We start from the raw sequence: 27,523 nt of genomic DNA, 5'->3' as shown, positions 1-27,523 counted from the left end.
CTGTAGACTTTCCTCTTCCAATTTTTGATGCTGGGAAGAGAGGGAGTCAGAAAGGAGTGAGTAGACGCGACACTATTTTGGTTTCACTCATACCGCATCAAGGCTGGCGGAGCTGACCCTAGAGGATGCTGCCTATTCAGGAATCTGAAAATTTGTGGATGTAGACTGAAAATTTTAAATAGTCCCTTCATCTTTATTAGGCTCTGTAACCCTATTCACCCTCAAACATACTCTGAGATATTCCCTACCCATCCTTGTCTTCCCTTCTTCCTGATTTATACACTAGGCCTGGCAGACACAGGAAGGCAAGAAGATGGGGCTGCAGAGGCCCTTATCCCTGCCTGCCTGGACGTGGGTTCTGCTGGACTGGCCCTGGGTTCAAAGAGCTACAGAACTGACACCAGAGAGAAGAGAAGAAAAGCATCATGGAGTGGAGGGAGAGCCAGGGGCTCCAGACCTTGGAGGGTTGATGAGCAAACCTCTGGATCAGCTTTAGTTTCTGTCTGCTCCCCAAGGTCGAAAGGGGTCTGAGCTCCTTGAGCTGCGAAGGTTTTAAAATGTCCAAGGGCTCCTCTCAGGCCTCTGGCTCAGAGTTCAGCCCCCTCCCCATTTTTAATTCTCAAGAGGCAGCTAAAACTCCAACACCCGGAGCAGCCACATGCTGCAGGAGAAAAATCAAAATGCAGAAAAAGCAGGCTGAGAGGGGTTGTCAACTCTATCAAAAAGATTGGTAAGAGGCAAAGACTTTTTTTTTTCACCAGTCCCCCAAATGTTTATTTTGGGCTCCTGCCCATCCAGATAAATCAAGCTAACAGATTAGGAAGTTCATAAAATTGTATTCTTAGGTAATGACATCCAGAGAGGTAATAAATATTCCCTGTGCTCTGGTGGCCACTGGAGTTCTGGTGTTCGGGATCTTCCATCTCTTGTTCCAAGCCTGAGAGGGGTCTCTTGGAAGGCGAACATTTAAATTAAAATTAGCTCTCCATAGGTGCGGTGCCAGATAGAAGCTGTGGAAAACCCGGAGCGGTGCTCTTGTGAGTGCACTAGCAGGCTCCCCCAGGATGGGCAAAAAGCAGAGAAAAAGATAGTACAGTTGCCCAGTGCACTGCTCCTCTCCGCCATAGCACCCTTGATCTTAAGGGCCCCTTTCAGAATTAGTCTCCCTAATCCTAGAAAAGCACAGAAGGGCACCCTGGCTCCAAGCTCCCAGCAAACCTTTTAATTGTTTTCATCTCCCTACCACTCCCCCCAACACACACACATACACACACACACACACACACACACACACACACACTCTCTCTCCTAGCTGTGGAAAGCTGTCCCTGGATTTCAATCTGCCAAGACCACGCAGAAAGAAAACTGAAGCACAGATTGCAGAGAAAACTTTGTAGGAAACTTCGCACAAACAGCAGCAAGAGACCCTCGGAAAAGCAAAATGTCCTAGTCCTGTTCCCTCAGTCCCACTTTCTCAGACTCTCTCTCTGTTTTTTGAGTCAAATTTCTTTACTCCCCAGGTACACAGATTCGGCACAGAAATGTCTTTTTCCCCAAGCAGAACCCCTCCGCTCACAGCTGGATTTCCCGCCTTCCCTCCCTAAGACCGGGAGTTGAGACAAAAATTGAGTGGCAAATAGAGATAGTTTAATAATTTTGTGCTCCTCACCCCCAGAACAGATCGAGTGCTAACTACTTACATGTCAAAGGGATTTTTGGCCTGTGGGGATCTCCTGGCGGTTGGAGAGAAGGAACCCTGGAAGATTGGTGTCGCCGTTTCACCCGTCTTCTTTTTACTTAGCCATTGAAGAGAGAGGGATACAATGCACTAACAGGCATTCATGCGCCTTGCCTCTCCCATTACTCTGGGCAAGAAATCTCCAGTCCTACAAAAGCAGTGGCATCCTATCTGGAGACCAGGGCCGAGCAAGGGCTGGCTTGGGAGGGTCAGAGATGGGGGTGGGGGAGAGGTCAGAGGCGCTGCCGAATATAAAGGCAATGGGAGAGAAAATGCTGTGCCCTTCCCGTGAACCTGGGCTGTGTCCTCCCCCAAGCCTTTCCCCACTGCTCAACCCAACTTAAATAAAAGCCCGGCCCTCAGCTTCCCAATGAGGCTGTTGCAGCATCGGGCAGAGCAGCAGGGACCAAGACTGCTGAAACTTGGGGCCCTCTGCCCAGAGTGGCCCCCCACACCCCAACCCGCCCTGCCATTCTGGGTGGCCAGGTCCAAGGCAAAGGAGAGCTTTTGGGAAAGGGGAGAAAATGGAGCCCACTGGAGGGAAGGCCAGAGGCCAAAATCTTCAAACTCCAATGTAAGGGATTTTAGTTTGGGTTCATTTGTCAAGAATTATGGATTTCTGATGTTTCCTCTGTTCAGACCAGAAAGGAAGAAGGAGACACACAGAGAATGACTATGTATATGAGGGAAGAGGAAGGAGAAGAAACCAGAGACGTAATCAAGAGGAAATAAAATAAGTGTTCCGACCCTTTTATGCTGCTTTTCCTGAACTAAAGAGTGTCCCTTCAGCAATTTCAGGGATAAACTTAGGAAATAAAATGTAGTGATTTTCCCCTTCCTCACTCTCATCCCTTCCACTTTTGGGAGGAGAGGGATAAACTCCCTCTCAGCCACACGAGCAAACTTAGGAAAGAACCATGGATCTCGATTTACCCCTTCCCTGCTTTCCATCTTAGCTTCTTTACAGGCTTGAAAAGACACCCTGGTGCCCTTAGACCTTCCTTCCCTTTTCCCAAGCAGAGCTCAAACCCCCTTTTCCTGTTCCAAGGGCAATTGCCTCAAGACGATAGGGGCTGCAGTCAGATGTGGCCCCTAATTCACTTGATTACATAAAATAACTCGTGATAATTGTTGGCCTGCTTCCTAACACTGTAGCAGCATGTTTTGTTGTCTCCAGGGTACCATTAAGGGAGGAAAAGTAGACCAAAAGGACTAAGAGATTCCCCCAATACACACACACATGTGAGGGGACACACACACACACACACACACACACACACTCCAAGTAACATCCAGCAAGTGGTTCAAAAGGCAATAAATTCAAAGCACACCAAAGTGATTTTCACAACTTAGTCCTGCTGTTGCCTTTCACTCCAGAGTTTGGGGATCGAGGGAAGGGGTATCCCTGGCTTCCCTGCATACCCTAGATCTCTTTCTCCCTCTCTTCTACTTCTAATTGCCTTTCTTCCTGAAATATGGATAAATCGCCAGAGAATCTCACCAACAGCCCTCCTTCCACCTCCTAACAAACAAGTGAAAAATTAAGCAGGCTTTGCTAGGGCCTGGTTCTCAGGACCAGAATTATTTGGGAGCCTTTGGCTTGAATGTATTATTCAGGTAATCCAGGCAAGATTTTTTGTTTCTTTTTTAGCCCCAAGGAAACAATTTTGTTTAATTAATTTATTTCTTTACAGCCAGAGAGGCTTGTTCAGGCTATCCCCAGGCTCTGCCAGGACCTGGGAGGTTACAGGAAGAGAGTGTGGTCCTTGACTCTCCCTGAGTCTCTTCTCAACACCTGGCAGGTCCATAATAAAAGTTAGAGAATAAAAAGGTAAGAGTCTTTTATTATCTCCAGGCATCAGCCTTTGAGGCCTACGCATAACAAGGGCACCTCCCAGGCCTCTGGCCTCCACCTTACCCTTTTTTCCAAGCCTAAACAAACAGAGAAGGCATCCTGACAGGTCACTTTGCTGCTTCAGAATCACCAGCTCAAAATCTTTCTTCTTTTAAGAACTCAAATGTTGAGGGGATGTCTTCCTTAATCCCTCATCCCAAAAGAGCCCTAAAAGATGAGAGAAAACTCTTCTCCTTCCCACTCCCTAAACTTGCCTTCCTGTCTACAAATTAGGCAGGCCTACCCAGCACAGAGGAGGGAGAAGGGAAGAGAGAGAACAGACAAAAAGAAGAAACTGTACCTAACTATAGAAAAGTGAGACACCCCCCAACCCTCAGCTCCACTGAAGTACCCCCAGAGGAGTCTGGACTCTGCAGACTCAGGGGGAAGAAAGGGGACTGGAGAAATCAGCCTTAATCTTCCACATGCCCCACTGAAGATCCCATGCCCCAACCCCCTTGCTAGTTCTTCTAAGGACATTGGAAGACTAACGGAGAGCTAAGATTTGTGTGTTTGTTTAAAGTAAACTTAGGCAACTATAGAGAAGACGGGATGTTACCAGGCCAGAGAGAGGAGGGGGACAAAAAGAAACCATCAGACATTGACGTAAAACTAATTCACATCCACTGGTTTATTATTGATCACGGGGCATTTCACATCGACACTAAAATTCTTTATTGCAAGTTTTACAATAATCAAGTAAATTCAGTCCAACAACACAATAACCACGATGGGGGTGGGGAGAGATTCTACCTATAGACTGCCTCTCTGAACTGAAAGTTCATTTTGATTTTCTTTTGGCTCCTCAAACTGAACAGCTCTGAGAGGCTCTCCAGATGCATTTAGCTTTGTCTGCTGTCTTCGCCCCCTCTCCTCCCCCCCCAACAATAATACAAAAGAACTTCATAGCTTTGTTCTCCTTAAAATGACTTCCCCCTCACTAACCTCCCCTGGTGCATTTTCAATGCAAAAGGCCTAAGGAAAGAGAGGGGAAGGAGGAGGAGGAGAAGGAGAATTGGCTTTAAAATCTCTTCCCTTTTTTCTTTTCCTCATTTCCCCTGAAATTCACCCAAAACAGACCATCACACCTTGCAATATATAATTTTTGCAGCTTTTTTTCCTTAAAAAATAAATAACCCCCCCAAATGGCCTTAAAAAAAAAAAAAAACACCCAGCAGGTACCATGCTAAGACAACATCACATGCTTAAAAGGGTCCTTAACAGTGGAAGGGAGAAGAGGGCAGGGGGCTTGTTTGTTTATCTGTTTTGTCTGTTTGGAACTGACAAGGGACAAGGTGAGAGGAAGAGAGAAAAGAACCTATATATATATATATATATATTAAATTCTATAAATAAGAGTCAATTTGTGTGTGAGGGGAGGGTGGGGGCACGGGGTGGGGGCAGGGGTGTGAGTTATGTTTTATAACCTGGTAATGTCCTCTGCCCGTTGCTGCTCCGGCGGCGTGGCGCTCTGGGAGTGGTCTTCAGAAGTGCCCGGGGTAGCTGCCGAGAGGGTGCTGGGCGCAGCGCCGGCCGGGGGCGCTGACCTGACTTTGGTGTTGGGGAGTCGGTGGTCCTTCTTCCATTTCATGCGACGGTTTTGGAACCAGATTTTGATCTGCCTCTCAGAGAGGCACAGCGAGTGGGCGATCTCGATCCTTCTCCTTCGGGTCAGGTAGCGGTTGTAATGAAACTCTTTCTCTAATTCCAGGACTTGCTGCCGAGTGTAGGCTGTCCTCGAGCGCTTGGGTTCCCCTCCGTTATAATTGGGGTTCACTGGGAGGGAGGGGGAGGGGAAAAGCAAATAGTGGGGTTCAGAGGCAGCAGGCTCCCCGCCCCCCACCCTCACCCCATCCTCAGCTCTGAGGAACAGGAGGAGGGAGTGGTGGAAATAAAGTCATCAAGCTTAAATAGGTTATAAAGAAGTTGAAGGAAGCTGAAGACTTTGTAGTGTAATAAGAGGGGAATCCTCATTGTAACGACACTGAATTATTTATGCGCCCTTAGAAAGCGAGCATAGTTTTCACACATACATAACAGATCGTAGCACATGGCTCGGACTGCCCAGAGTAGCTAAGCCATAAAATTTATGGGGGATGTAATTACCCATTCTCGCTCGTAAATCCAGTTCAATTGTGCTAACCCAGAGTCGCTCCTGGAGAGAGAGGGGGAAGGCGAGAAAGGAGGACGGGGCCAGAGGGGGCCGAGGAGGGTGGGGAGCGCTGGGAAAGAAGGGAGGGAGGGGGGAGCAAAAAGCAAAGTTGCCTACCCGTGCTAACGTGAATTTTTTTCATCCATGGGTAGACTATGGGTTGCTTGCTGGCGGCGCTGGAGGGATGGTCGGGGGCTGGCTGGCTGCAGGCTGGCGGGGCTGGGGACGGGGAAGCGGAGGCGCCTGAGAGAGGCGCCGGCTCGCAGAGCGACTGTGATTTCTCGGGGTGGTGGTGGCCCGCCTGGGCCGGCCCGTGGCCTCGCGAATTGCCCGGCCCCTGGAGACTGGTGCAGCTATACTGGCGCTCAGGGTAGCTAGGGCGCGGAGGCGGTGGTGGGTACAGCTCCTGGTGGTGATGCTGGAATCCCGATTCCCTGGTCCGGCCGTAATATTCCGGACTGTGTTCAGGGATGTAGCTATTTTGCGAATATTCTTCGCATGGAGGAAATTTCGGATCGATGTAGTTAGAGTCCATCAAATACGAGCTCATGATCATTAATTTCTGGAGTGGAAAATAATTTTTCTCGCTTTGTCGTTTTTCTGCTCCATAAAGCCCTCCTACTAGCTAGCGACCCTGTAAAGTTACTTTCACCATGTGACTCCGCCGGCCAATCACACGGAGCAACCCAGTCCCCGGATAAGGAACCGAATCGCTTTATTCAAAATGTATCCAATTTTTTTGTGTGTGTAGTGGTGGTGGTGCTGGGGGGTGGGTGGTGATGTGGGGTTAGCTGGCAGGGGCTGGGGTGCCCCCAGTGCACATCCCGTCAGACTGACAACCCTCCCCTGCAAAAAGAGATGGAAAGCTCCCGGCTCCCCTCCAAAGCCGGGGCATTGGGGGGCTGTCTGGAGGCAGCGATTCAGCCCTCGCCCAGGGTCTCCCCTCAGGCCTCTGCTGGGCCCCGTGGGCCTCGGCTCCTGAGCTTTTCCAGAGGTCTCCATTCATGGCGATCGTGTCTCAGTCTGTGTAGGTCACCGGGCAGCGCCCCTCTTTCGCAGGAAGAGGAAGTTGAATGAGGACTGGAGTGGAGGTTGGATGGGGAGGGGCCCAGGCTGAGCCGAGGAGGCTGGAGAGCCTAGAGTGCCCCCCATCCAAGGATACCAGAGTCCAGCCCCCCTTCCCCATACACACTCACCCAACCCTCTGGCCATGGGGCCGGCGAGGCAGGGTCCCAGCTGGACCAGGCAGGTAGAGGCAGCGGGATGCAAATGATTCTGACGTCATTTCTGGAGGTCTGGGGGTTGAGCCCCCGCTGAAGAGAGACAGGAAGTGGTTGGCAAAAGCAGAGTTCAGAAGTCTCACCCTCCCCTGCTACCCACTGACCCTCCCTGCCCCAGCCCCAGAGCAGAGGGTCTCTTCTACTGATGGTTCCTGTTTACACTCCCCATTCAGCCGGGCCTGCTGTTTTCTGACAATTATCTCCAAGGCTGGCTCCCAAGGAGCTGGGGCAAGGAGGAGAGCTTTCTGCCAGGAATCAGTGCCCTGTGATGGTGCCCAGCCAGGGCCCTGAGAATTTTTTCTCTATCCCCACAGAGGGCAGACCTAGCTAAGAGGGAGGCCTGTGTGGGTAGAGCCTGCTTACTTCTGGCTAGGAGCTGTATCCATGTAACACGTGTGTTTACATGTAAACACGAATTCCTAAGGGCAAGCTCCAGGCTGCTTTCCAAAAACGGAAGACTAAGCTCACCAAGCTGGGGAGGCAGGGCCAGCCTTGGGGGTCTCCAGCCGGTTCACACCCCCTCCCCTCTCTCTGCCACCCACTCACAGTAACACTCTGATGGGGGGGTGGCAGTGCCGTAGAGGAGGGAGGGGGCCAGGAAGAGCTGCTTTCCTACCCGCCCCCCCACCAGCTAGGGGTGGCCCTGTCATGCCACTGATTCCAATTAACTGATCGCTCATAACTCAGAGTTGGGGGGGTAGCGGAGGGGAGAGCCCAGGGAGGGAGCCGGGTCCCCCTGTTGTACTTGATAACAATTATAGTTTAAAATCATAGCTTGCCGGGGCTCGGCTATATTTTACTTGATAACAATAAAAGTGACACATAAAGTTAACTGTTTATGTTTTATTTATTAGACTAAATCTGCCAGCGGTGGTAGGAGCGCTTGCCTCGTCGCTACAGCTTTTATAGGGCTGTAAAACGTCATAAATCAGTCTCGCGGAATCGCCCGCACTCTTTGTGTCGGCGGCGGCGCGGGGCTGGCGGCCGCTGGCTGCCTGCTCCCTCCTTTCCACGAAAAGTCGTAATGTGATTTTTTTCCCTCTGATTTTATTATTATGATCGTCGCCGTGATTAGTCAATCTACCTTTAATTCGCCGCCCTACGCTGCCTCCTCCCAGCCCAGCCTGGTTGACACTTGAATAAGTACCTTTTAAAACGGCATAACAACTATTTGAGGGTTTAATTAGAACATCTGCAATTAAGGGAATGAGGAGGGGAAACGGAAAAAAATAATAAAGCCCTTGTGAGAGGGAGACCGAAGGCAAGAGATTCCCATCCTTTTCTCATCACCTTCGGGATGTTGGAGAGGGTCCCCACTTCCAAATTAGGGCTTCCCCAGAGGGCTGGAATGAGAGGGAAGCTGGACCACAGGCCATGCCCAAAGGATGCGGATTCCCGCCTGGGCCCTGGCTGCCTTCCCTCTTCCGATGCTTACACGCCCACTCCCATCCCAGGCTCTGCAGGGCCAGGGCTTAGCTCCGGAGGAGCTGCTGCGCAGGGATCCCTGAACACTCTCTCCAAGAGGACAGTGCCTACCCCCACTGTCACCAGGCCAGGTGAAGGAACAGGAGTTCCCCAGAGGCTGACCACCTCTTATGGAGATTGCCAAATTCTGAGTTGGATGAGAACCCTTGTCCACTCTTGTCCGTAACCCTCTGCATGTGAGGACCGGCTGGTTTAGTTGGAAGAGGAACTTGAGAGTATGAGTGAGGGGGTGGAGGGAGGCTGCCACTTGGTGAATAGTGGATTGGGTTGTGTGAGGGTTTTCTTATTTTAATCATTGGTGGTGGGGGTGGGTTAATTATAAATTGCTGGAAGAGGGCAAAGGGAAACCAGTGCTGAATCCTGTAACTAAGTCTGAACTGTAGTCCCAGATGGCTCCATGGGGAGGTCTAAAACTTAGCGAACTTTGGGAGGGTTTGGAGAGGGTTGATGAAGAGGGAGGAAACCTTCCAGGCCCCACTCCCAGTCCCCTTCTAGGCCTGTACCTGGATATGTCTGCCTCACCTGGAAAGTCCAGCTGTCAGCCTGGCTCTCCCTCTCACAGCCCTCACACTCACCTTCTACCACCCCTGCCCTGACCCTAAACCTCTTTTCTTCAATCTTCACCCCCCTGGACTTGTTAAGGAGTCCTCTCCCATATGTTGCCTGTCACCCCCACCCCTGCCAGGTTTCTGAGCTTCTGCAGGTGGGTCAAGGAGACTGACTTTGGGCCAGTATAAGTAGTAGACACAGAGGGTTCAGATGCCTCCAGCTGAATGTCAAATCTGTCTTTGGTTATTATGGTTAACATATATGCATGCACACTATTAATATTTATTAATGTATTAAATGCCTCTTTATGCAGCTATAAATATGTAGAGTTCTCATTCCAGGTTTGTGCAGCTAATTCAATCAACATGCACATCCAGAAAGTGAAATCTCCAAGATTCCCCCAAATGTGCCCACATCCATCTACATCATTTACAAAACAACAGCCACTCCCTTTGGGCTCCTATAGCTTAATAGCAAGGAAGTCGCCTATCACATGGGTAAAATACCACACACATACATAAAAACATTTTCACCTGCCTATTACTACAAGCAGAGAAACAAAATCCTTTCGAAGGGCTTTTGCACTTAGCAATGGCTTAATTGGGAGGGGGTGGGGGTACTAAAGCAGCTCTCATCTGTGATGAATCCTTGTAACTGGTCCTGTCTTCTTTTGTGCTTCACCCTCCCGCCTCCCGCCTTGCTAGCCCAGGGACTCGCACCTCTGCCCTGCCCTCCACCTTGCTTTGCCCCAGTTTTATTTATTTTTATTTTTTTCTGACTACCTTTTGCCAGCATCCAAATGCTCTCTGCACATCATCCCTCCAGCCCATCTCCTTTCTAAATCTTGATTTGGTTTTTCTTTCGGAAACATGTTTCAGTACAAAGCGCTTCCCTTCTGACATCGCTGAAGAAAAATATGTGTTCATTGTGTGTGAGGCCTTATTGTGCCTGGATTACCATACTGACCGTTGGATAACCCATATTCCTCCCCTCCCCAGTAACAAGCTGCCGGCTGAGAGAGCTCAGCGGCTCCACAGATTTTCTGCTGCATTAAAATTTCACCCCTCTCTGGTTTTTCCAAGGGAGAAAAATAAATGGGAGAACCAATTCAGGATTTGGAGAGCAAAGGGAAGGAAAATGAGGGTCATTCTTTCCCCTCTTCTTCGAAATGCAGGGTTTGTGTGTGTGAGTGTTGTTGTTGTTTTAGGGATTAAAAGTTGCAACATGTTTGTTTCCTTTCACTCATATAAATTGACTTTTAGATGGTATGCAATCAGGCAATTCATTTCACTTTGATATTTTTTTTCATCTGGGCAACGCGAAAACCCCAAACTAAATCAAGGCTCATATCCCTTTGTGTGTGTGTGTGTGTGTGTGTGTGTGTGTGTGTGTGTGTGTGTTTGTCCCTTTCTAATGCCAACAGCCAGGGCTAATGTATGCAAAAGAATATGCAAATACTTAATTGATTTTTTCTTAAATCTCTTGTCAGTAAAAGTAATGAATTGGTCTAAAATGATTTTAATAACCCGGATGTGTCACCAGAAAATACTCAACCTTTTTTTCTCCTGGAATCGCTTATAGTCTCAGAAAAAAAAAAAAAAAAAAGCAATCTTGGAATGTTAATTTGCCCCCCTTTAAAATATTAAAGATGAATTTCTCTTGTTTGTTCGGAGACCATAGGCAAGGTTCTCTCATGGATTTCCCCCGCCTTGCCTTGCCTTCCTTGGAATTCAATTTTCCTCAAATCTCGTTTAAAGTGGCTTTTTAAAAAGTGGCCGCATTTTAATATTGGTTAGACAGAGTGACCTGCATTTCACCTCGGGTGTTTGACTTGTTCCAATAGGTCACTGCCATGGGGTTATTGATGGGGAAACTCCATTGAAATTTGTCTCTTCGCAAATGGCCTTTAGATCTTCCAGCGAGTTCAATAACTAGTTATAATGTGGAAGGGGAAAAATGAAGGCCCTGGGCTAACGAATCTGATGTTTCATTTTTATGCTGGAGAGATTGTTAGTTAGAGGTTAGGCTCCCCACCACCTTCCTCCCTCATCCCAGCCTCATTGGCCCCCATCCCACTAGAGACTGCTGGATTATATCCCCATTAAAACTTGCTTTGGGGTGTCCCTTGCTCTTTGATGCAAGCTTTAATTCTTATTACGAAAATTGTTGTTATTGAGAATTCTGAAGTGTGGATGCAGGAAGCTTGCTCTGTTGCAGGTTTGCAACCTGAACTTTCTTGCTGGGGAGGAGGACTTTGATTTTTAAAGGAACCTAAATGTGGCTTGTAAAGATCTAGAAATCAGGCTGGCCTTAGATTAGTTTATGGAGGGCTCCCTGGCCTGGTACTCCCAGTATTAAAGAGATGACAGGAAGCTGGAAACACTTTTAAGAGTTGATGAGGGTATCTCAAAGTCCCCTAATCTGTTCTTGGCCTCTGAACTGCCAGAGACCCATGAGGTTAGGCACCCAAGACCAAAGAAGGCAGAGACTGGGAAAGGCTAGGGATAGAGAGAGATTTCTACAGTAGGCAAGGGAATCCTGGGTCCTCTCCAGAGTCAGCGTCAGAATTCATGGGGACTTGGTCGGGTTACCTCTGTTGCTTCACAAGAAGGGTACTCCAGAAAAGCTCATTTCCCAAAGACAGTGCATTTTAGCAAACTGGAGAGAGCGGAGGAAAATGAAGCGGGGTGATGGAGGTTTAATAAGGTTTCCCTTTTTTTCTGGAGTTTTTAAGGGAGGGAGAGGAAAAGGTAGAGGAAGGGATTGGAGGTCTTTATTTTATTTTTCCCAACCACAGTCAAGTTGGGGAACCCTTGACTCCTCCAGAGAAGCCTCTGTGAGAAAGAACTTTGGAGAACGCGGTCTCTTGGGCTGACCCAGCCATACCAGATCTTTACCATGATTAACTTCAATAAGAACATCTTCCCCTCACAAAACACAGCTCCTCGGGTGCATTTTTTCTCTTCCAGGAACTGTTCTTTCTCCTTTCCTGCCCAAAGGAGTCCAGTTTGTTCAGCCTCAAGCTCCCCCTTTAATAAGCCCATCCGCCTCGGGCACCCCTTCAAGCCTCGGCCCATAGATCGGAGTCTTTCCAGGCATGCCTTGAATCCTGGGTTAGGGGAATTAAGGCCGAGAAATATTTCTAAGGGCCTGAAACTGGGGTGCCACCTCCCTCCATCCCCTCAAACCCAGAGGCAGCATTTGATGCCATTTGGGTTCGCAAACTTGCCTTGGCAAAATCGTGGCACCACTGGGATCTGGGGAGCGGCCTTCGACTGCAACTGCGCGTCTCAACACCACAAAAATGGAAAAGTCGGAGAAGAGGCCATCGGCGGCTTCAGGATCTGGCCTGGGAGAGGGCACCAGAGTCTGCTCTTCCCAGCCAAGCGGTAATCAATGGCGATCTGTTATAAACTTCCCCATAGCCCCTCCGCGCGCTCTGGTCCTGGCGGGCGAGCCACGTCCCCAAGCTGCTCGCCAGCCTCGGCCCGCACCTTGGCCGCCTCCACCGAACCCAGGACCCCCAGCCTCGGGCCTCGGCCCCTCCCTGTTTTAATTACGTGATTGATTTCCGCTTTGGCCGCCTTGGGACGCCTCTGCCTCCGACTGTTTAAATCTTTCGGCTCCCTTTTTGTATTTCCGAATCCTCCAGGCGGGCTGTAATTTAGAGGCGGCCCGTTGAGGGGCCGGCGCGCACCGCGCAGTCTGGGTCCGGGGCAGGCTGCGGCCTTGCCCTACACTCCAACGAAATGGTCCTGCCGCGGGGCTCGGGCGACCGGCTCTGCAGCGGCCCCTCGGCACGGGACTCTCGGACTGTGGTCCTGCCCATTCGCTTTCTGAATTATTTTGTGCTCCATTTTTCTCTGATAGGAAAACGTTCCCTGTGTGGGTTATCCCTTCAGGCCTGGCCTCGGAGCTGGGCTCTCTGCGGTCCTGCGCTTTTCTCCTCCCCCGAATGAGGTGTGTGTTGGAAGGTCTGATTGAGCCCAGAGGAAGCGCGACGCCTGGCTCCAGGTTTGCGGGGAGCTCCAGCCCCTTCGCCCCAAACACCTGGGCCCTGCGCTGGCGGGCGAGAAGCACAACACGAGACGCGAATTCGGCCACAGCTTTACGCTACTCAGCGCAAGAGGGACCCCAGGGCTGGCGGTCCCCGCTGCGGCCCCTACCCCGCAGCAGGCGGTGGATCTGACTTTCGCTCCACAGCCCAGAGGCCCCCTCGCCCTGGCAGCCCCAGCGGGCACCCAGCAGCAGCCTGGGATGGCTGCGCGCACCTCCGCCCGGGAACACGCTGTTCAGCCCCCTCCACCCGAGGGATTGAAGGTGAGGCGAAGGAAGGGAAAGAGGGGAGAAACTGATGAAAGAGTAGATTAGGGTGGGGAGAGAAAGGGGAAGTCAAGAAATGAAGAAAAGGAGCCCCTTCTTCCACCGTGGCTGACTTCTTTCCCTTTCTCTTTTCCCTCCCCAAACTGCTGGTTTTCCGCTTAATCTCTCATTTATTTACAACAAATAAACATTGCTCTGCTTATTCTCCCACGTTGTGTTCATTCTTTGATATTTTCTAACGAGGCAGCAATGAGTTACTATTAGCAGTATTTTACGATTACACACAGACACACAGACACACACACACACACACACACACATATTTTCCCTCAAGGAGAGAAGGAGATTGGGAATGTCTTTCTGACTGGGAAGAAGTTCAGTGAAACTTGAGTTGGTCACAACCTTCACCCTGTCCCCTGACCTACGACGCCCCTATACTTGCCCCGCAGGCCCCCTCTCCTATAGCAATGTTTCGGGGTAAATAAGAGTCCGCCCGCCTGGCTATTAGGATTCTGGAGACGTTGGCATCTGTAGCAATCATTAGTCAAAGCCGCAGAAGCCAAAGGAGCGGAGGAGTTGGACAGAAAAAATCTTGGAAATGATATACAGGAGCCGCTGAGGCATCAATCCCAGCCGATAAGAGCGGGGCTGCTGGGAGCAAGGCGGCCACTTAATTGGGCCCTGGGCACCAAGAACAGCTGGAACGGAGGAACCTATGGGTTGGGCAGTAACCCTGGCATTATTTGGGCACTCTACAAAAATAGTTGGGGACGTGAACCCCTTTCCCCCCACATTTTAAAGACCCAGTTGGGGGTGTAGGGAGACCTATAAGCCCCTGTCAGCCTCTTGCCCTGGGGAGCCAAGAGGAGCTGGGCTTCTCTCCCTCTTTTTAGTGGCTGCCTTGAGAGGCAGGAAGCCTTGGCTTGGATCTCAGGTCACAGAGGCAGCCTGGAGGCAGGCTGTGACCCCTAGAGTAGGTTTTCAGGGGACAGACAACTCAGTGGGACTAGATTTGGATATGGCCTTGGAAATCGAGACAGAATTACTTGCTTCAATAAGCCAAATATCCAAAATATATTTGTTCCCTACTCCCACTCACCTGATATCTTAGGGAGACAGAGAGATGCAGTAACTTTAAGTCCTCCTAGAAGGGAGATCTATGCCCCTATGCACAGATACATGCATTATGGAGCCATCTCTAAACATACGCTCAAACATGTAACTTTTTCAGCAAAAATACAAAGACTAAAAATCTCTAAATATGTAGCTATTTTATGGCTTAGGACCCTTGCATAAATCTAGATAAAATTTTCAAAACAGACATTGAGCACATACATAGTTCTTTCCAACTAAGAAGAAAAATTCCCAAATATTCAACTAGGTGTTTTGAGACAGCTGTACCAATACATCCTAGCATATACATCTAACCACTATAGAAAGATTGGTAAAGTGCACACAGGAATTCGACCAAGGACTGTTATGTTCACTATAGATCTATAAATCTAAAGACCTATAAATCTGCATTTAAATGTGGAGCAGAAAGGAGTATAAAATATACATCCTGAAATAAACATCGAACCATTGATAAATACATTTTCACATATATAACCATAGGAGTGCTCAGCTCTCTGTGAAGATTATTTGCATGGAGTCCTAGGAATGAAGAGGAATCTCTAGTGCTTGTGGGTTTGGGATATCCCAGCCCAGCCTTCTCTGAAAAAGAAATGAGGGTGGACTGGAGCCTTCGCAAGTACTAAGAGGGCCCAGGAACTCATAAAATCTATGACATATTTCTAGCATACAGGGGCATTTTACTGACAATGAATATAAGCCCTGATGCCTGGGCCTGAAAGCCTCCTGACCTGATCTGGCCTGAACTAAGTCTGAGTTAGAGAGCTCTTAACTTCTTTTTCCTTCAGCTCCAAGGCTCAAGGGAGGGACTTGCCAGGGAGGGGTGGGGGATCCTTAGGAGGGGAAGAGTCATTATCATTAGGAAATGAAGCTATTTACGTAAAATATTTCGTTTGGTAGACAGAAATGTGAGAAGGCTGGGGGTTCACACACACACACACACACACACACACCCTTGCACCCATCTTAATTACAAAAAACCCAGTCACAGACTGCAGAGTTTTCTCTATTCATGCTGTACTCGATGGGGTCCCCCAGGCCTGCCTCCCATCTCTTCTTTTTCCTAGCTCCCTTGAACTCTGTCTCTTAAACATCTGAAGTTCCACCTTGTCAAAGGGGTTTTGGGGCTTGGGGAAAGAGTGACAGGGAGCGATCAGCCCAAGAACAGAAGAGCCCTGATAGAGCCAGGCTCTGAAGCTATTTGCCTTCAATGTTAGTTCCTTTGTGATTGAGGGGTTGGGGGACCAGGGACTGCATGGGGAAAATGTAATGAAATGTTGCATGATTTTTTTAGGGGAAAACTTTGAGGGGAAAAATTTCTGGTGTTCAGCCTTTTTTAAAAGAAATTGGAGGCAGAGGGTTTTAAAGACTCTAGGTGCTCTTTTATTCCCCCTTTAGTTTACTGGGGAAGGGAGGCAAGGAAGGGCCTCAGGTGGGCTTGGGGAAGTGCAATCCAATCTACCAAGCCAGCTTTGGGGGAGAGTGATTTACAAAGCAAAACCTCAGATGCTACTTCCTGAGAAGTCAACAGATCAAAACACCCTCCTCTAGGCGTTTATGACCCTGTCTTTACTCCCAACAGGAAAAGCACCCTCAATAAAACCTCAGCCCATGCTCCCATCCTCCACCCAGGGGATGGAGAGAGACACAACATAAAATGAAAGACCTGACCCTTATTACTCCCTACACACACACACACACACACACACACACACACACACACACACACACACACCCTGCATTTTCCAGCCAGAAAGTTAACTTTTTAAAGCAGTATTTACTAGACAAGAGATTTCTCTCTAATTTCTGAGCAAGGGAGCCCTAAGGAGTTTGGAGTTTGAGCTTAGAACAGCAGGAAAGGAGGATTAGATCAGATAAGATTCTGGCCTTTTAGACCTTCCATGTCTCTCCAACCCCCAACAACTCAATCTGGGCCAACACCACACTGAAGACCACAGAAAGCCTGGCTGCCACCATCCCTGGAGGCAGCTCTAGGGTTTGGGTTTTCCAGAAAGGCAGAAGGAAGGAAACTCCACAGGTGCTCAGGGCTTAAGGGGTGGGGGTGGGGGGGGTTGGGGAGGACAAATGGTTTTCAAGCTGGGCTGACTCGAGAAGGGTGGGGTGGGAGGGAAGAGTGGGAAGTTGGTTCCATGCTGGTTACTATATCCAGCCCAGGCTTCTGACCTCTACCATACCATCCTTGGGCACATATATGTAATTCTGTGTGTTCAGGTACTCTGGTGTTCAGGGCCAGGGCCAGGGCCTGGGGGAAATGAGGATCTTTAGAGGGCAGAACCAAGCTTGAACCACCTCTCTGAGACCTGTGGTGCAGCACTGAAATGATCCTAGTTGACCAGCCTACACATTCCACCCAGCCCGTATGGGGTTCACATCACTGTAGAACTTTCTCTGCACATGTGTGCAGGTGTAGAGAAGCAGTCTTCTCCCTGTACTGGCTCCCCAGCATGCCCAGAGCCTCTTGTCGTAGCTTCTAAAATGTGGTCCTTAGAGGCTGAACAAGGTCCTGCATAACTGAATTCAACTTTCTCAAGTCCCATGTGGCATACCCATACCCCTTCCTCTGCGGTATCTCTGTTCCCCCTTTCCCCCTGAGTGAGCCTTAGGATTGGGAGAGGGAGATGATTACAAGGGTTGTGTAGGGCTCAAAAACAAAGAGATCTCTATCACCCAAGTTCCTCAGCCCAGACCTTGTCTGGCAATTAATTCCCTGGGCTCCTGTGGCCCCATCAAAGCAGCTGAGATATTATCAGAACAGACACACCACTATGGGTCACAAGGAGCCAATAAAAGTGGGGAGGGATGGGAAAGGATGTGACTTTCTTGGCTCTCAGTCTAGTCTTCTCCTTAAATTGAATCCCTCACCTCAAAACCCTAGCTTGACGTCCTGATTTCAGATTTTCTTTCTTCTTCACCTCAAAGGGCTAAAGGGACTCTAGTCTCACTAAAGAAGAGGCTCAGAGTGGTGGTGTTTGTCTTCTCCGCAAAAAGGACCCAATTAAATCCTAGAACAATGATGTTTCAGCATTCCCCGTCTCAAAAACTCAGCCCAAAGCAGTTAGAGACAGAGGGGAATAGTAAAAAAGAGAAAGTTTACTTGGATATTAGGAGGGACTGAGGCACACTGATAAAATCTCTTTTCCCAGTGCCTGTGTGGATAGTACCAATTTCCCCATCTTTATTTCCTAACCCTTCATGGGATCTGGCACCCCAGTGTGAGAAGCCCACATTGAGGGTGAAAGTTGCTCTCCAACAAGGCTGCCACACCATTCACTAGGGAAAAATGAGTGTGTCCTTTAATTCTAACTCATAAAAGAGGCAAATGGAGCAGTGTGGTTGAAGGTAACTTGGGAAGGAGGGCTCAATGGTTTCTGAGAAGAGCTGCTCTTTCTGGCTTCTTATTCTTCTTCCCACCTGACTTGTGGCATTGTCCCCAAACCAGCTCCACCCAGAAGACAAACAAGCAGTGGTGGGCGGGTGCGGGGGGGGAGGGTTGACAAAGCCTAGCTCAGTCTGGGCTATGCTTCCCATTCTTGCACTCTTAATGCTCCCAGGGGAGGGCTTAGAGGTCCAGGTGGCACAGTCCATCAGAACTCCTGCCCCTTAGCTCAAAGAGGGCAAGAAATCAGGAAAAGAAGGAGAGGAGAATTCAACCAGAAAATTCATCCTGAAACAAAACTCTGGAGAAGGAGCTGGGGGAGAATGCCTGGGTCTGGACCCAGCAGTGAACTGGCTCAGAGCCAAGCACAAGTATTCAGGAAACAGAAGTGTTGCTGTCACACATGTGCACACCCTGTGCCATCAGATGCTCTTACTCAGAAATAGTTTCTTGCCTATTGCTTGTTCTTGGCCTAATCCATGTAAACTCACACACTGAAATCCACACCTTCAGTAGCTGTACTTTTTGATGGCTATTGGCCAGGACACAGGATCATCACTTAGTCTATTATAATTATTACTATTATTTTATCCTGTTAAAAGAATGGAAGGTGAAGGGGTTTTAACAAATTCATCAACTATTTAACACAGAGAGTGAGGAAAGTCGCAATTCTCTGTGCTCATTCCTTTCTGGAACCCTTAACTAGCTCAAACTTATTTGACAAACGAAAGGTACCAAACACAACTTTAAAAAAAATCTCCACTTTTGCTCCCTTCCCTAACCATGCCTGAGGTTGTCTGATAAAGCTAATGGCTGTTGGAGCATTTCCAGAAAGATAAATCAAAAGGGCTCTCCTCTAATCACCCCACTTGCCCTGATGAAAATCAGAAGAGAATGAAAACTTGTAAAAATAAGTATATGGGGAATTATCACAGCCAGAATTTGAATTCAGGGCTGAAGTTCATATCTGCTAATTTAGAGCCTACATCTGCAACACCCAGAAAATTGGGTAGAATCATGCTGGCGAACGTGGAAATAATCCAGAGGATACCCCCACAGCTTCACATCCTTGTGCAATTGACTCCCAGATACAACTTTGTTAGAAATTGTGACATTGACTCCCAGATACAACTTTGTTAGAAACTGAGGAGACAAGCCAAAGACTCCACAGAGCTGGTTCAGGGACTGAGAGAGGAGGCTAGAATATGCTCAGTATCACTCCAGCCTTCCAAATCTGAGATAGGGTAGACCCAGTAGCTAAGGTGGCGCTGGGAAGGGAGTGAGGAGGAGGGCCAGATGGGAAGAGTGAGACAGAGACAGAAGTATTTTTTGCTGATTGGTTGGTGGGGACCATGTGACTCTGCTTAGTGCATTTCGGATTGGTTGCTTGACCTCTCCTAGGGTTAAAGACCTAGGAACAAGATTACAAGCTTTCCGCGTTGGCTGGAAAGCTTGGCACCTGATTGCCTGCCCATCCTTCACTCCAGGGAGACTCCAAATTCGGGTTGGGGAAGTGGGGGGTGGGGGACCAAGAATTTCAGGCCCCTTTTGTGTCTGCCCTGTTTCCAGGTGGAACTAGAAACTGTTTTTACACAGTAGGAAAAAACTAAGGCAAACTGTTTGAGGGGAAGGAAGATCAATTATCACAGGAAGAGAGGTGATATTTAAATGGAACTTCTGAGCCTAAAGAACAGAAGAGGGGGTGAAGTCGTCAAAGGGTTCAAGAGACGCTGTGTAAAATCTGTAAACACCCTCGAGTGCCTGTCTACACAGAGAAGAAGGGAATGGGACTGAGATTTGGCCAGAAATCAGGGCAGGCGGTAGAATCTTGCCTGGGTGTGGGTTTTCGCCTCTGGCTAAATTCCCGGTTAAAGACCACTGCACTCGATCCCTAGTGCCCTGGGGAGGCTAGAGGGAGGGGAAGAGTCAAGTTATAGACCAAGAGAAACTCCCATCTCCCTGCTGCTTGGATCGGAAAGTTTCCAGAAACCTTCAAAATCACAGACTTGAGGGAAGGAAAGAGCCAAGAAGGACGAGTAATGAGGAAGGGGGAAATTGATAATTAGCTTTTCCAATGCGCTGCTGGAGAGAATTTCCTGGGATCCTAGGGAAATAAAGGTGTCAGGGAGGAGGGTGGGGGAGGCTGAATCTTAGCCCGAGATGGAGGCCCTGAGGGATGGCCTCAAGGGAATCCTCCATGTCGGGTGCCCAAGCTCCTCCTGCAAGTGAAACAGCTAGACGGAAGGATGAGGTTCAGCTAAAATTCCCCATTTTGGGGGGCCTCTGTGCCCCCTTTATTCTCCCAGAGTCTGCCTGGGTTATCCTTCCCTGTCTGCTTCTCGCTTCTTCCTCAGTCCCTTGGACAGCAGAAGTGAGGCTAACAGCATTCCCTCCCCATCCCCAACAGCACCTCTCCACAAAGCAGGTGCCCAGACACCCCTGCTCCCCAGGCATACCCCTCTTCTGGAAGGTGCAGACCTGGCTCACTCACTCTGCTCCCCACCCCTTTCTCCCAGCCTGGAGGAGTTGCCCTTATGCGTCCACTGGCCTTCAGCCCTGCTTCCAAACCCCTGGCTATTCGTGGCTGGCCGGTAGAGGAGCCTGAATTCACATGTTGTCACTTTCCTGGCTTAGCTCCCAGTGACGCACAGGGAGGGGTAGAACTCGCAGGTGTGGAAGACACGTGCCTCCCATGCCCAACGCTTCTGCTGCTCCCTCCTAGAAACCTGAAGGGTGCCCTAGCCTGATGATTGACCCCAGGGTGCAGTGCTCAAATTGGGCCCTCCTAGCTCCATGGAGGGAGAGGGCAACTCTCTCCTTAAGGTTGGGGGACTTACTTTCCCAGCCTAGCAAAGACATTGCCTCTGCTCCCTCACCCATTCAACACACAATTACACTCTACTCACAGCAGGAACCTCTAGGCCTCTTAGGGCCTAGTTTTATCTGAGGCAAGGGCTGGGAACGCCAGAAGACCGAAGCAGCTAGAGGGAGAGGAGGAAGCATGAAACCACACTGGCTCCAGACGGACTAAGACGCCAGACTACGGAGGCTGAGACAGCTGTGCATCCAAGCCTGGTGTTGAGGGAGGGAGGGGGCACTCTGGGACCTCTGGGTTCAAACAGCCACCTTTGAGATGCTTCTGCCAGTTCAGGCAGCAGTAGCCTGTGGGCTCAGAAGCCACAAAACCCTTCATCCCTCCCTTTCTCCCCAGCTTCCCACCCTGCCTGGACTCTGGGCCACTGGCCAAGGGCTGAAGTCACCCCTCCCTGCAACAGGAGGCCCTGGAGGCATTTTGCGTTTGTTTCTAGAGTTTACATACCCGCACAGACACCAAGCACCCTTGAACTGCCGCTTGCTTTCTTCTCAACTGAAAGGGGTCAGGAAGACCTGGGAAAACTCTGAACAACCAAGGCCTCTCTACCCCAGTTGACTTGCAGTCGGAGAGAATAAGGAGTGGGGAGGGGAGGGCTGCTCTGGGTAGACAAGCTCCCCCATCTTCCTACTTCCCAGCGGCTTCTTCGGCTTCTTCTCTTCTCCCACCCCAGCCTGGGAAGGCCTTTTTCTCCCTCCCCTTAATGAGTGGGAGCTGCCTTCTATCAAGTGATGGGGGAGGAGGGGGAGGAGGTGGTTAGGTAAATGGGAGAAAGGGTCTGAGAGAGAGAAAGAGAGAATTAACTCACAGCGTTAGCCTGGGATTCAATTGCGAAGATGTAACCTCTCTCACCATCGTTCCCAGCGCCGTAATCCCCTCTAACTGCCAGGCCCTCTGTCCTAGCATTAAACCTCACCAGCAGCTGCGTGGCTGGACAGTTAAGATTATATATGATGTAAATATATTGTGGGTTTGTCAGCTCTCCCTACACCATAAAACTTGGTTTAATGACATCACGTGGTCCCCCAAGAGCCACTCACGGGCTTGCCTTCGGGCCATTCACATAAATAACCTCCAAAAGTTTCAAACTCCTAAATTCACATAGAAGCCATGCCTATTTCTCTAATGCTCAGTTACACTAAAAAGCCCTCGTGCTGTTCCTTTGCCCCACCCCCACACCCCCATTGCAGGGTGGAGGGGGGGAGAGGGTGGATCCTTATTTATTTATTTACTTACTTACTTATTTCCATAAGGACCTGTCGCCTTCGAGGTCGTGTTGATATTTTTGTCCTCTTATTTTTTCCTCCTCTCTCCTCTAATTGCTCAGAGTGGGCCGTGTCCCCCTCTTCCCACTCCCCCGGGAAGGTAAGTCACGCTTCTTCCCCTTCTTTCTCGCTGCCAGAGGGGGTGGGTTCCAGGGCAAAGTGGAGAAGCAGGTTCCATGGTCTCCGCTTGGAACCCAGAAGCCCCCCTCCATGAACTCTCCCAGAGCAACGCCAGCCCCTGGTACCCGGAGATTGTTCTAGGAGGCTGGCTGGTGGGGAAACTACCCCAGGCCACATAGCAGAAGCCCCTGTTCAGGGAGAAAGCAGGGATCTGGGCCTGACGCACCACCAGAGCAGGGGAGTAGGTCTGAGGCCTCTGGCTTGGTTGCTGCCTGCTGTCGCCGCAGAAGCCGAGGCTGGGGCCTGGAGAGACCTGCAGATTGTGACAGGAACGGGGAGAGCAGGCAGGCACGCTGTGTCTACCCAAGGCTGGCCAAAATGAGTCAGACCTTCAGCTCCTCCAGGGAAGGAGAGGCCCAAACCCTGCCGGGAGGAGGCAGTCAGTGCACAGTGGGGCTGGTGTGCCCTGCCTGGCAACCCTAACCAACGTAGCCCCTATTCATGGCAAAGCCCTGGGTTTTCCTCCTACAGTGGTGCACCAGTCCCCTGGAGAGGAAGCAGAGGGCCTGGGCAGCCTGGGATGCTGGAGCGGGTGAGTGTGGGCGCCACAGCCTCTTTCTTAGTTAACTGTTACCCACCAGAGACGCCAGTGCTTCTCCGCGCTTCACTGCTCGCCCAATAGTTTTACTCAGCATGGAGAAAAAATTAAAATAACTCCCTGAAGAAAATTACACATTTTATTTCAGAGGGAGAAAAGGGAAGAGAACGAGTGCTGGTCTGGGCTGACTGCGGTGTGCAAGCTGAGGAGACAACAGGCGCCCTAGCCTGGCCGAGTGCAGTGCGAAGGGAAAGGGTAGTAGTTGTGGGCACTGCTCAATAAACATTTGCTGAGACCTCCTACGTGCCAGGCATGGGGTGAGGAAAGACTCTTGGGTCTTTTAAAAAATGATGGACAGACGGGTAGCTTAGGCAGTGGGATGCAGCGAAGTTAGTCCTTATAATAAATCCAAGGAGCATCAGTATTAATAATCATAAATATTCCCCTGCCCTCCCCCAGAGCCTCTCTGCTCCACTTTTCTTGGCTGCTGGTGCAATCTTCTAGCCCAGCTCTAGACCCCCACCCCACCAGTGTGGGGGGCCTAGGCTTGGCTCCAGGAAATCACCCCATTGTGGGAGGTGGGAGAGGAAATGCAGTAAAGTTTTATGGACCCTTCCCACATTTGTTTCTACTGCAAAGTGCTCCCTCCCCCAGCCCATCCCAGGAGCCTGGAGAAGGACCTGAGCCTCCGACACTACCTGAATAATCTGCCTCCCCACACCCCCACCTTTAACCCATCCTCCCCTCCACACAAAATCCCAGAGACTGAGATAAATGATGGCAAACAGACGTGACTCCAGCACTGGTCTATGCAGCTCCTTTCTCAATTAATTGTGCTGCATAGCCCTAGGCCCTAGAAGGTGGAGGCAACAGTCTGAACATTTCCTGCCAGACTGATACTCACTGCAGATTGTCCTCCCTGCTCCCTCATCCCCAGATTCTTAGATACTGAGACACAGCCCCTCCAACTTTTCCAACATCCCCTTACCAAGTAATGCCAACTCTTTCTAGAGGCCCTTCTGGGACCAAATGGGTCCCTCTCCCTCTATGTCCAGCGAGGCCTCTCAGGGACCACTTACGCCCAGAAAAGATCTTCAGAGGCCCAGAAGGGCCTGAGGCTGAGCACGGCGGCGGAGCCACTGGTCCCTGCAGAAGAGCTTTGGCATACAGTGGGGGCTGCCGCCAGTCCAGAGGCTTCATGGAGTGCAGAGGCCTGAAGCCTTGGACAGCCATAGCACCAGAAAAGCCAGTCCCCGAGGTCTAGGTGCCCTCCTCTTCCCCCAGAGGCTCTTATTGGAGCCAAGGGTCAGGGAAAGAACTCAATTTCACCTCTCTCTACTCACTGCCTCTAGAAGCTAAAAACATTTTTAAAGGGGAGGCTTAAAGGCTGTAGGTCTCCTTCTACACCTCACAGCCCATTTAGACAATTTTACCCAATACATGCCCCAAACAGACAGGAGCCACTGCATCTTTAATCCTGTTCTCTCTTCGTCTTTATTTGATATGACAAAATATAGTTTCAAGAAGGACCCAGAGTCAATAAATAGTTGGATAACAGCAATGGGTCAGGAGGGCACAGAAAGCCGTGGCAGGGACTATGGGACAGCAAAGGGCCTCTAGGACCACTTGCTGGGGCCCAGTGTTAGGAAACCCCAAAAGTTGAGCTAGCTAGCAGGCTGGGGCTGCCGGCCTGAGAGGGCATGCAGCAGGCGCAGGCTGGGGAGGTTCCCGGGTTTTGGGAGGGTGCGGTTGCGGGGATAAGGTTTGGAACACATAGAGCAACCGAGGGGGCCCTAGGCCGATGTTCAGTTCTTCTTTCATATGCAAATCACTAATAAGTGAAAATCTAGTTTAGTTGCTACAAGGAAGCACCCCGAGTCTAGGGCCAGACTCTCGTCAGCCTGCGGTTGCCTAACCCGCCCAGCCGGGAACAAAGGAGAGGGCGAAGCTGGAGGGTCGGGCGAGGATCCTGTGGCGCCGGCCGGGCCCACCTTAACTCGGGAGGGCCGCGCTGGGACTGGGAGCTGGGAGAGATGGCCCAGGCCAAGGTTCGTTCAGCGCCAGCCTGTACGCCGCAGCCCTCCGGGGAAGCCCTGCGGAGCTTGCCCTGGGCCCCGGGTACCGAGCTGAGCCGAGCTGAGGGGAGACGGGGCAGCGCGGGCAGCCCCGCGGGGACCCTGGGTCGGTGGGGATGCGGAATGCCAAGGAAAAGCGCTTTTGTCTGTGAGGCCCGGGAGCCCAGTGCTCCAGCACCTGCCTCCGCCCCGAAATATAGAGAGAGGAAAGGCGAAAAGGAAAGGCGCAGGGACCGGAGCCGGCTAGGGGCGCTCTCTGCGGGCCTCCCCCGCTGCCTCTAAAGAGCCTCTTTGCTTTTCATTTTGGAATCTTTCTTCCACTTCATCCTGCGGTTCTGGAACCAGATCTTGATCTGTCTCTCATTGAGACACAAGTTGTTGGCGATCTCTATGCGCCTGCGGCGAGTGAGGTAGCGGTTAAAGTGGAATTCTTTCTCGAGTTCCAGAGTCTGGTAGCGCGTGTAACTGGTTCGGGACCGCTTGCCGTCCGTCTCTGGAACATAAACCCCACCCCAAGCCAGGAAGGGGTGAATAGCGTGCAGCGTTTCCCCCGTTCCCACTCCAGCCCCAGGCCCCCACCCGCGGCCGGAGGAAAAGAAGGCGAGAGCCGCAAGACAGGCCCCGCGGGCCGCAGGCGGGCCGGCCCAGCCCAGCCCAACCCCGGGAGAGGCGCCTCCGCCCAGGCAGGAAACTTTCCACCGCAGCCTTCACTCTGCAGCCGGAGGGGCTGAGGGGGGGTTGGGGGGAAGAGGGAGACCCAGGCTCGGACCGAACAATAAGCACCCTCGAGATCCGAGCACCGGGGACCCCCCTCCCGCCCCTCCCGAGTCGCTGGAATCCTCCGGAGCTGCGAGCACCGGCAGAGCCGGCTCCGCAGGGGAGGGAGGGAGGGAGCCGCGGGGGGATCCCCGCTCTGGAGCCCCGCGCTCCTCACCCTTCAGATCCCTCTATTTTTTTAACTCCCTCCCTCTCCCCCAAAAATTGAATATTGCCTTTTATACACGTTTTGTTCCTATGATCCAATTATGTCGTCGTAAATTTGGGCGCACACAGCCTCTAAGCCTTTTAGTGGACAGTTTTACGAGCCATTGATGCCTGGATCGTAAAATTTATGGCCGCAGGTTTTTTTTCTTTATTTGCCCCGCATGGCCTATAAAACCCAGGCGGACCCGAGCGCGCAAAATGAAGTCCTAAAGTTTACCGTGGCTCATGTGCAGTTTGGTCATCCACGGGTAAATCTGTGGCGGGGCCGGTGGCTGGCTCAGTCCGGCGGGCTGCCCTGTCTGCGCCTGCTCCTCTTTGATCTCCCCACTGCTCTTAGCTCGCTCCTCCAGCGCTGGGCGAGCCGCCTTCTGACTGTACATCCCGGGGTTCAGAGGAGCCGCTTCGTCTCTGCCCAGAGCGTGTCCCGGAGCGGCCGTGGCGCTGCAGGCGGGGCGGTCGGGGTGAGCCCGGGGGTTGGCAGCCATGTCTACCCCGTGGAGAGAGTTGGAAGGCGCAGGCGGTGGGAAAGTGATGCTTAAGTCCAATCCGCCGTAGCAGTACCTGGATGCCTGCACCTCTGAGGCCGATCCATAGTTCCCACAAGTTTGCATGTTATAGGCAGGGATATTGGGGCTCTGCTTATAGAATGAATTGGCTACGTAGGAGCTCATGGCGGGGAGGGCCCAAAAAAATTTCTGCACCCTTTTTGATTAAGGGTGATTTGTGACTCTTTGAAGTTGAGGGGTTTTTTGTTCTCCAAAGTGCACAATTTATAGGTGGAGATATCTCTTTCTTTATCCTATGCGCTCTTCCCAAATAAGGGAGCCTTAAATAGAGTCACGTGACTCAAGCGGCCACTCATAAATTTGGCTTGATGACCTCCGGGAGGTTAGTGATGGAAGCCGGCGAAACGCATCTCGATATGTTAGCAAAGCTCAACCAAGGGGGAGAGGGAGTGAGAGAGAGAGAGAGAAGGGGGAGGAAAAAAAATGGTCCTTGGAATTGGGGGTAGCCGGGACAACAAGCCCACAGCGACACCTGGTGCCTATATCGGGGAATTGCATCCTGGAGCGCCAGCTTGCTTTCCGGTGGCTGGATTTCCTACCCTGTAAGGAGAAGCTGGCTGTTGGGGCAACCCCTGAGCTAGCTTTTAAAATTCCATTTAAATTGGGAAAGATGAAGCGCCACTTATTGTGCACAGAGTGCTTTTTGTAATGGATAGCCCCATTCTCCCAACCTCCATGGTCTTCCAATCTTCAAAAGTGGCTGAGGAAAAGGGATTTAATTAGGTAGGGCGGCCCATGCCCAGACTGGAGAACCAATGGGGTTTAACTTAGGTTCCCTAAACCAAAGGTAGAAGTCCCTTGCCTCGCAGGCCCTAAGGTCCCACCACTGCTGAAGAGGTGCCCATCATGAGAAAGTAGAATTCGCCTCTAGAGAGGTAGACAAGACGCCCAGGAGGAGGGATCCTGAGTGGTTAGAACAAGATGGGGGGTCATGAGGCTGAGGGTGCTGCGGGCCGTCAGGGATGGATCTGGAGGTGAGGAGCCAGGTGGAGTTGGCTAGATTTCACCATGCTAGGGTCCCCAGAGTGGCAACAAGACAATTTTCAAGTGTGTGTGTGTACACGGACAGAGCCAGACAATGGTCTAGAGGACTG

General features: G+C 50.8%; 2 protein-coding genes across 6 annotated transcripts in view; both read right to left on the bottom strand.

Moving 5' to 3' along the window:
* Positions 1-4,239: 4,239 nt before the first annotated feature.
* HOXC4 (homeobox C4) overlaps positions 4,240-27,523 on the bottom strand; it is a 60,432-nt gene continuing 37,148 nt past the window's right edge. For 2 of the 5 annotated variants that reach the window (XM_012450347.3, XM_064377167.1), the window contains exons 2-4: positions 6,981-7,097; positions 5,902-6,864; positions 4,240-5,408 (exon numbers count right to left, since the gene is read on the bottom strand). In XM_012450347.3, the coding sequence (XP_012305770.1) occupies positions 5,053-5,408; positions 5,902-6,340 (795 nt within the window). In that variant the 5' untranslated portion in view covers positions 6,341-6,864; positions 6,981-7,097 and the 3' untranslated portion in view covers positions 4,240-5,052. The remainder of the gene's footprint in view (positions 5,409-5,901; positions 6,865-6,980; positions 7,098-27,523) is intronic. The other 3 variants (XM_064377168.1, XM_064377169.1, XM_012450349.3) reach the window with 3 other exon arrangements.
* On the bottom strand, positions 24,275-27,205 carry HOXC5 (homeobox C5). The gene is made up of 2 exons (XM_012450356.3): positions 26,081-27,205; positions 24,275-25,372 (listed from the first exon to the last, which is right to left on the bottom strand). The coding sequence occupies exons 1-2, from the start codon at positions 26,532-26,534 to the stop codon at positions 25,158-25,160; spliced, it is 669 nt and encodes a 222-aa protein (XP_012305779.1). The 5' UTR covers positions 26,535-27,205; the 3' UTR covers positions 24,275-25,157.

The sequence above is a fragment of the Aotus nancymaae genome, unplaced genomic scaffold (genome assembly GCF_030222135.1).
Source record: "Aotus nancymaae isolate 86718 unplaced genomic scaffold, 86718_ANA_hifiasm-v0.15.2.pri h1tg000016l, whole genome shotgun sequence".
Lineage (NCBI taxonomy): Eukaryota > Metazoa > Chordata > Mammalia > Primates > Aotidae > Aotus > Aotus nancymaae.
The sequence above is the reverse complement of the archived record's forward strand: the minus strand, read 5'-3'. Positions and strand labels throughout refer to the sequence as shown.

Coding starts and splice junctions, on each gene's coding strand:
- HOXC5 (XM_012450356.3), bottom strand. CDS start 26,534: ATGAGCTCCTACGTAGCCAATTCATTCTATAAGCAGAGCCCCAATATC. Junction 25,373..26,080: donor CAAACTGCACATGAGCCACG/GTAAACTTTAGG, acceptor TTTATGTTCCAG/AGACGGACGGCAAGCGGTCC.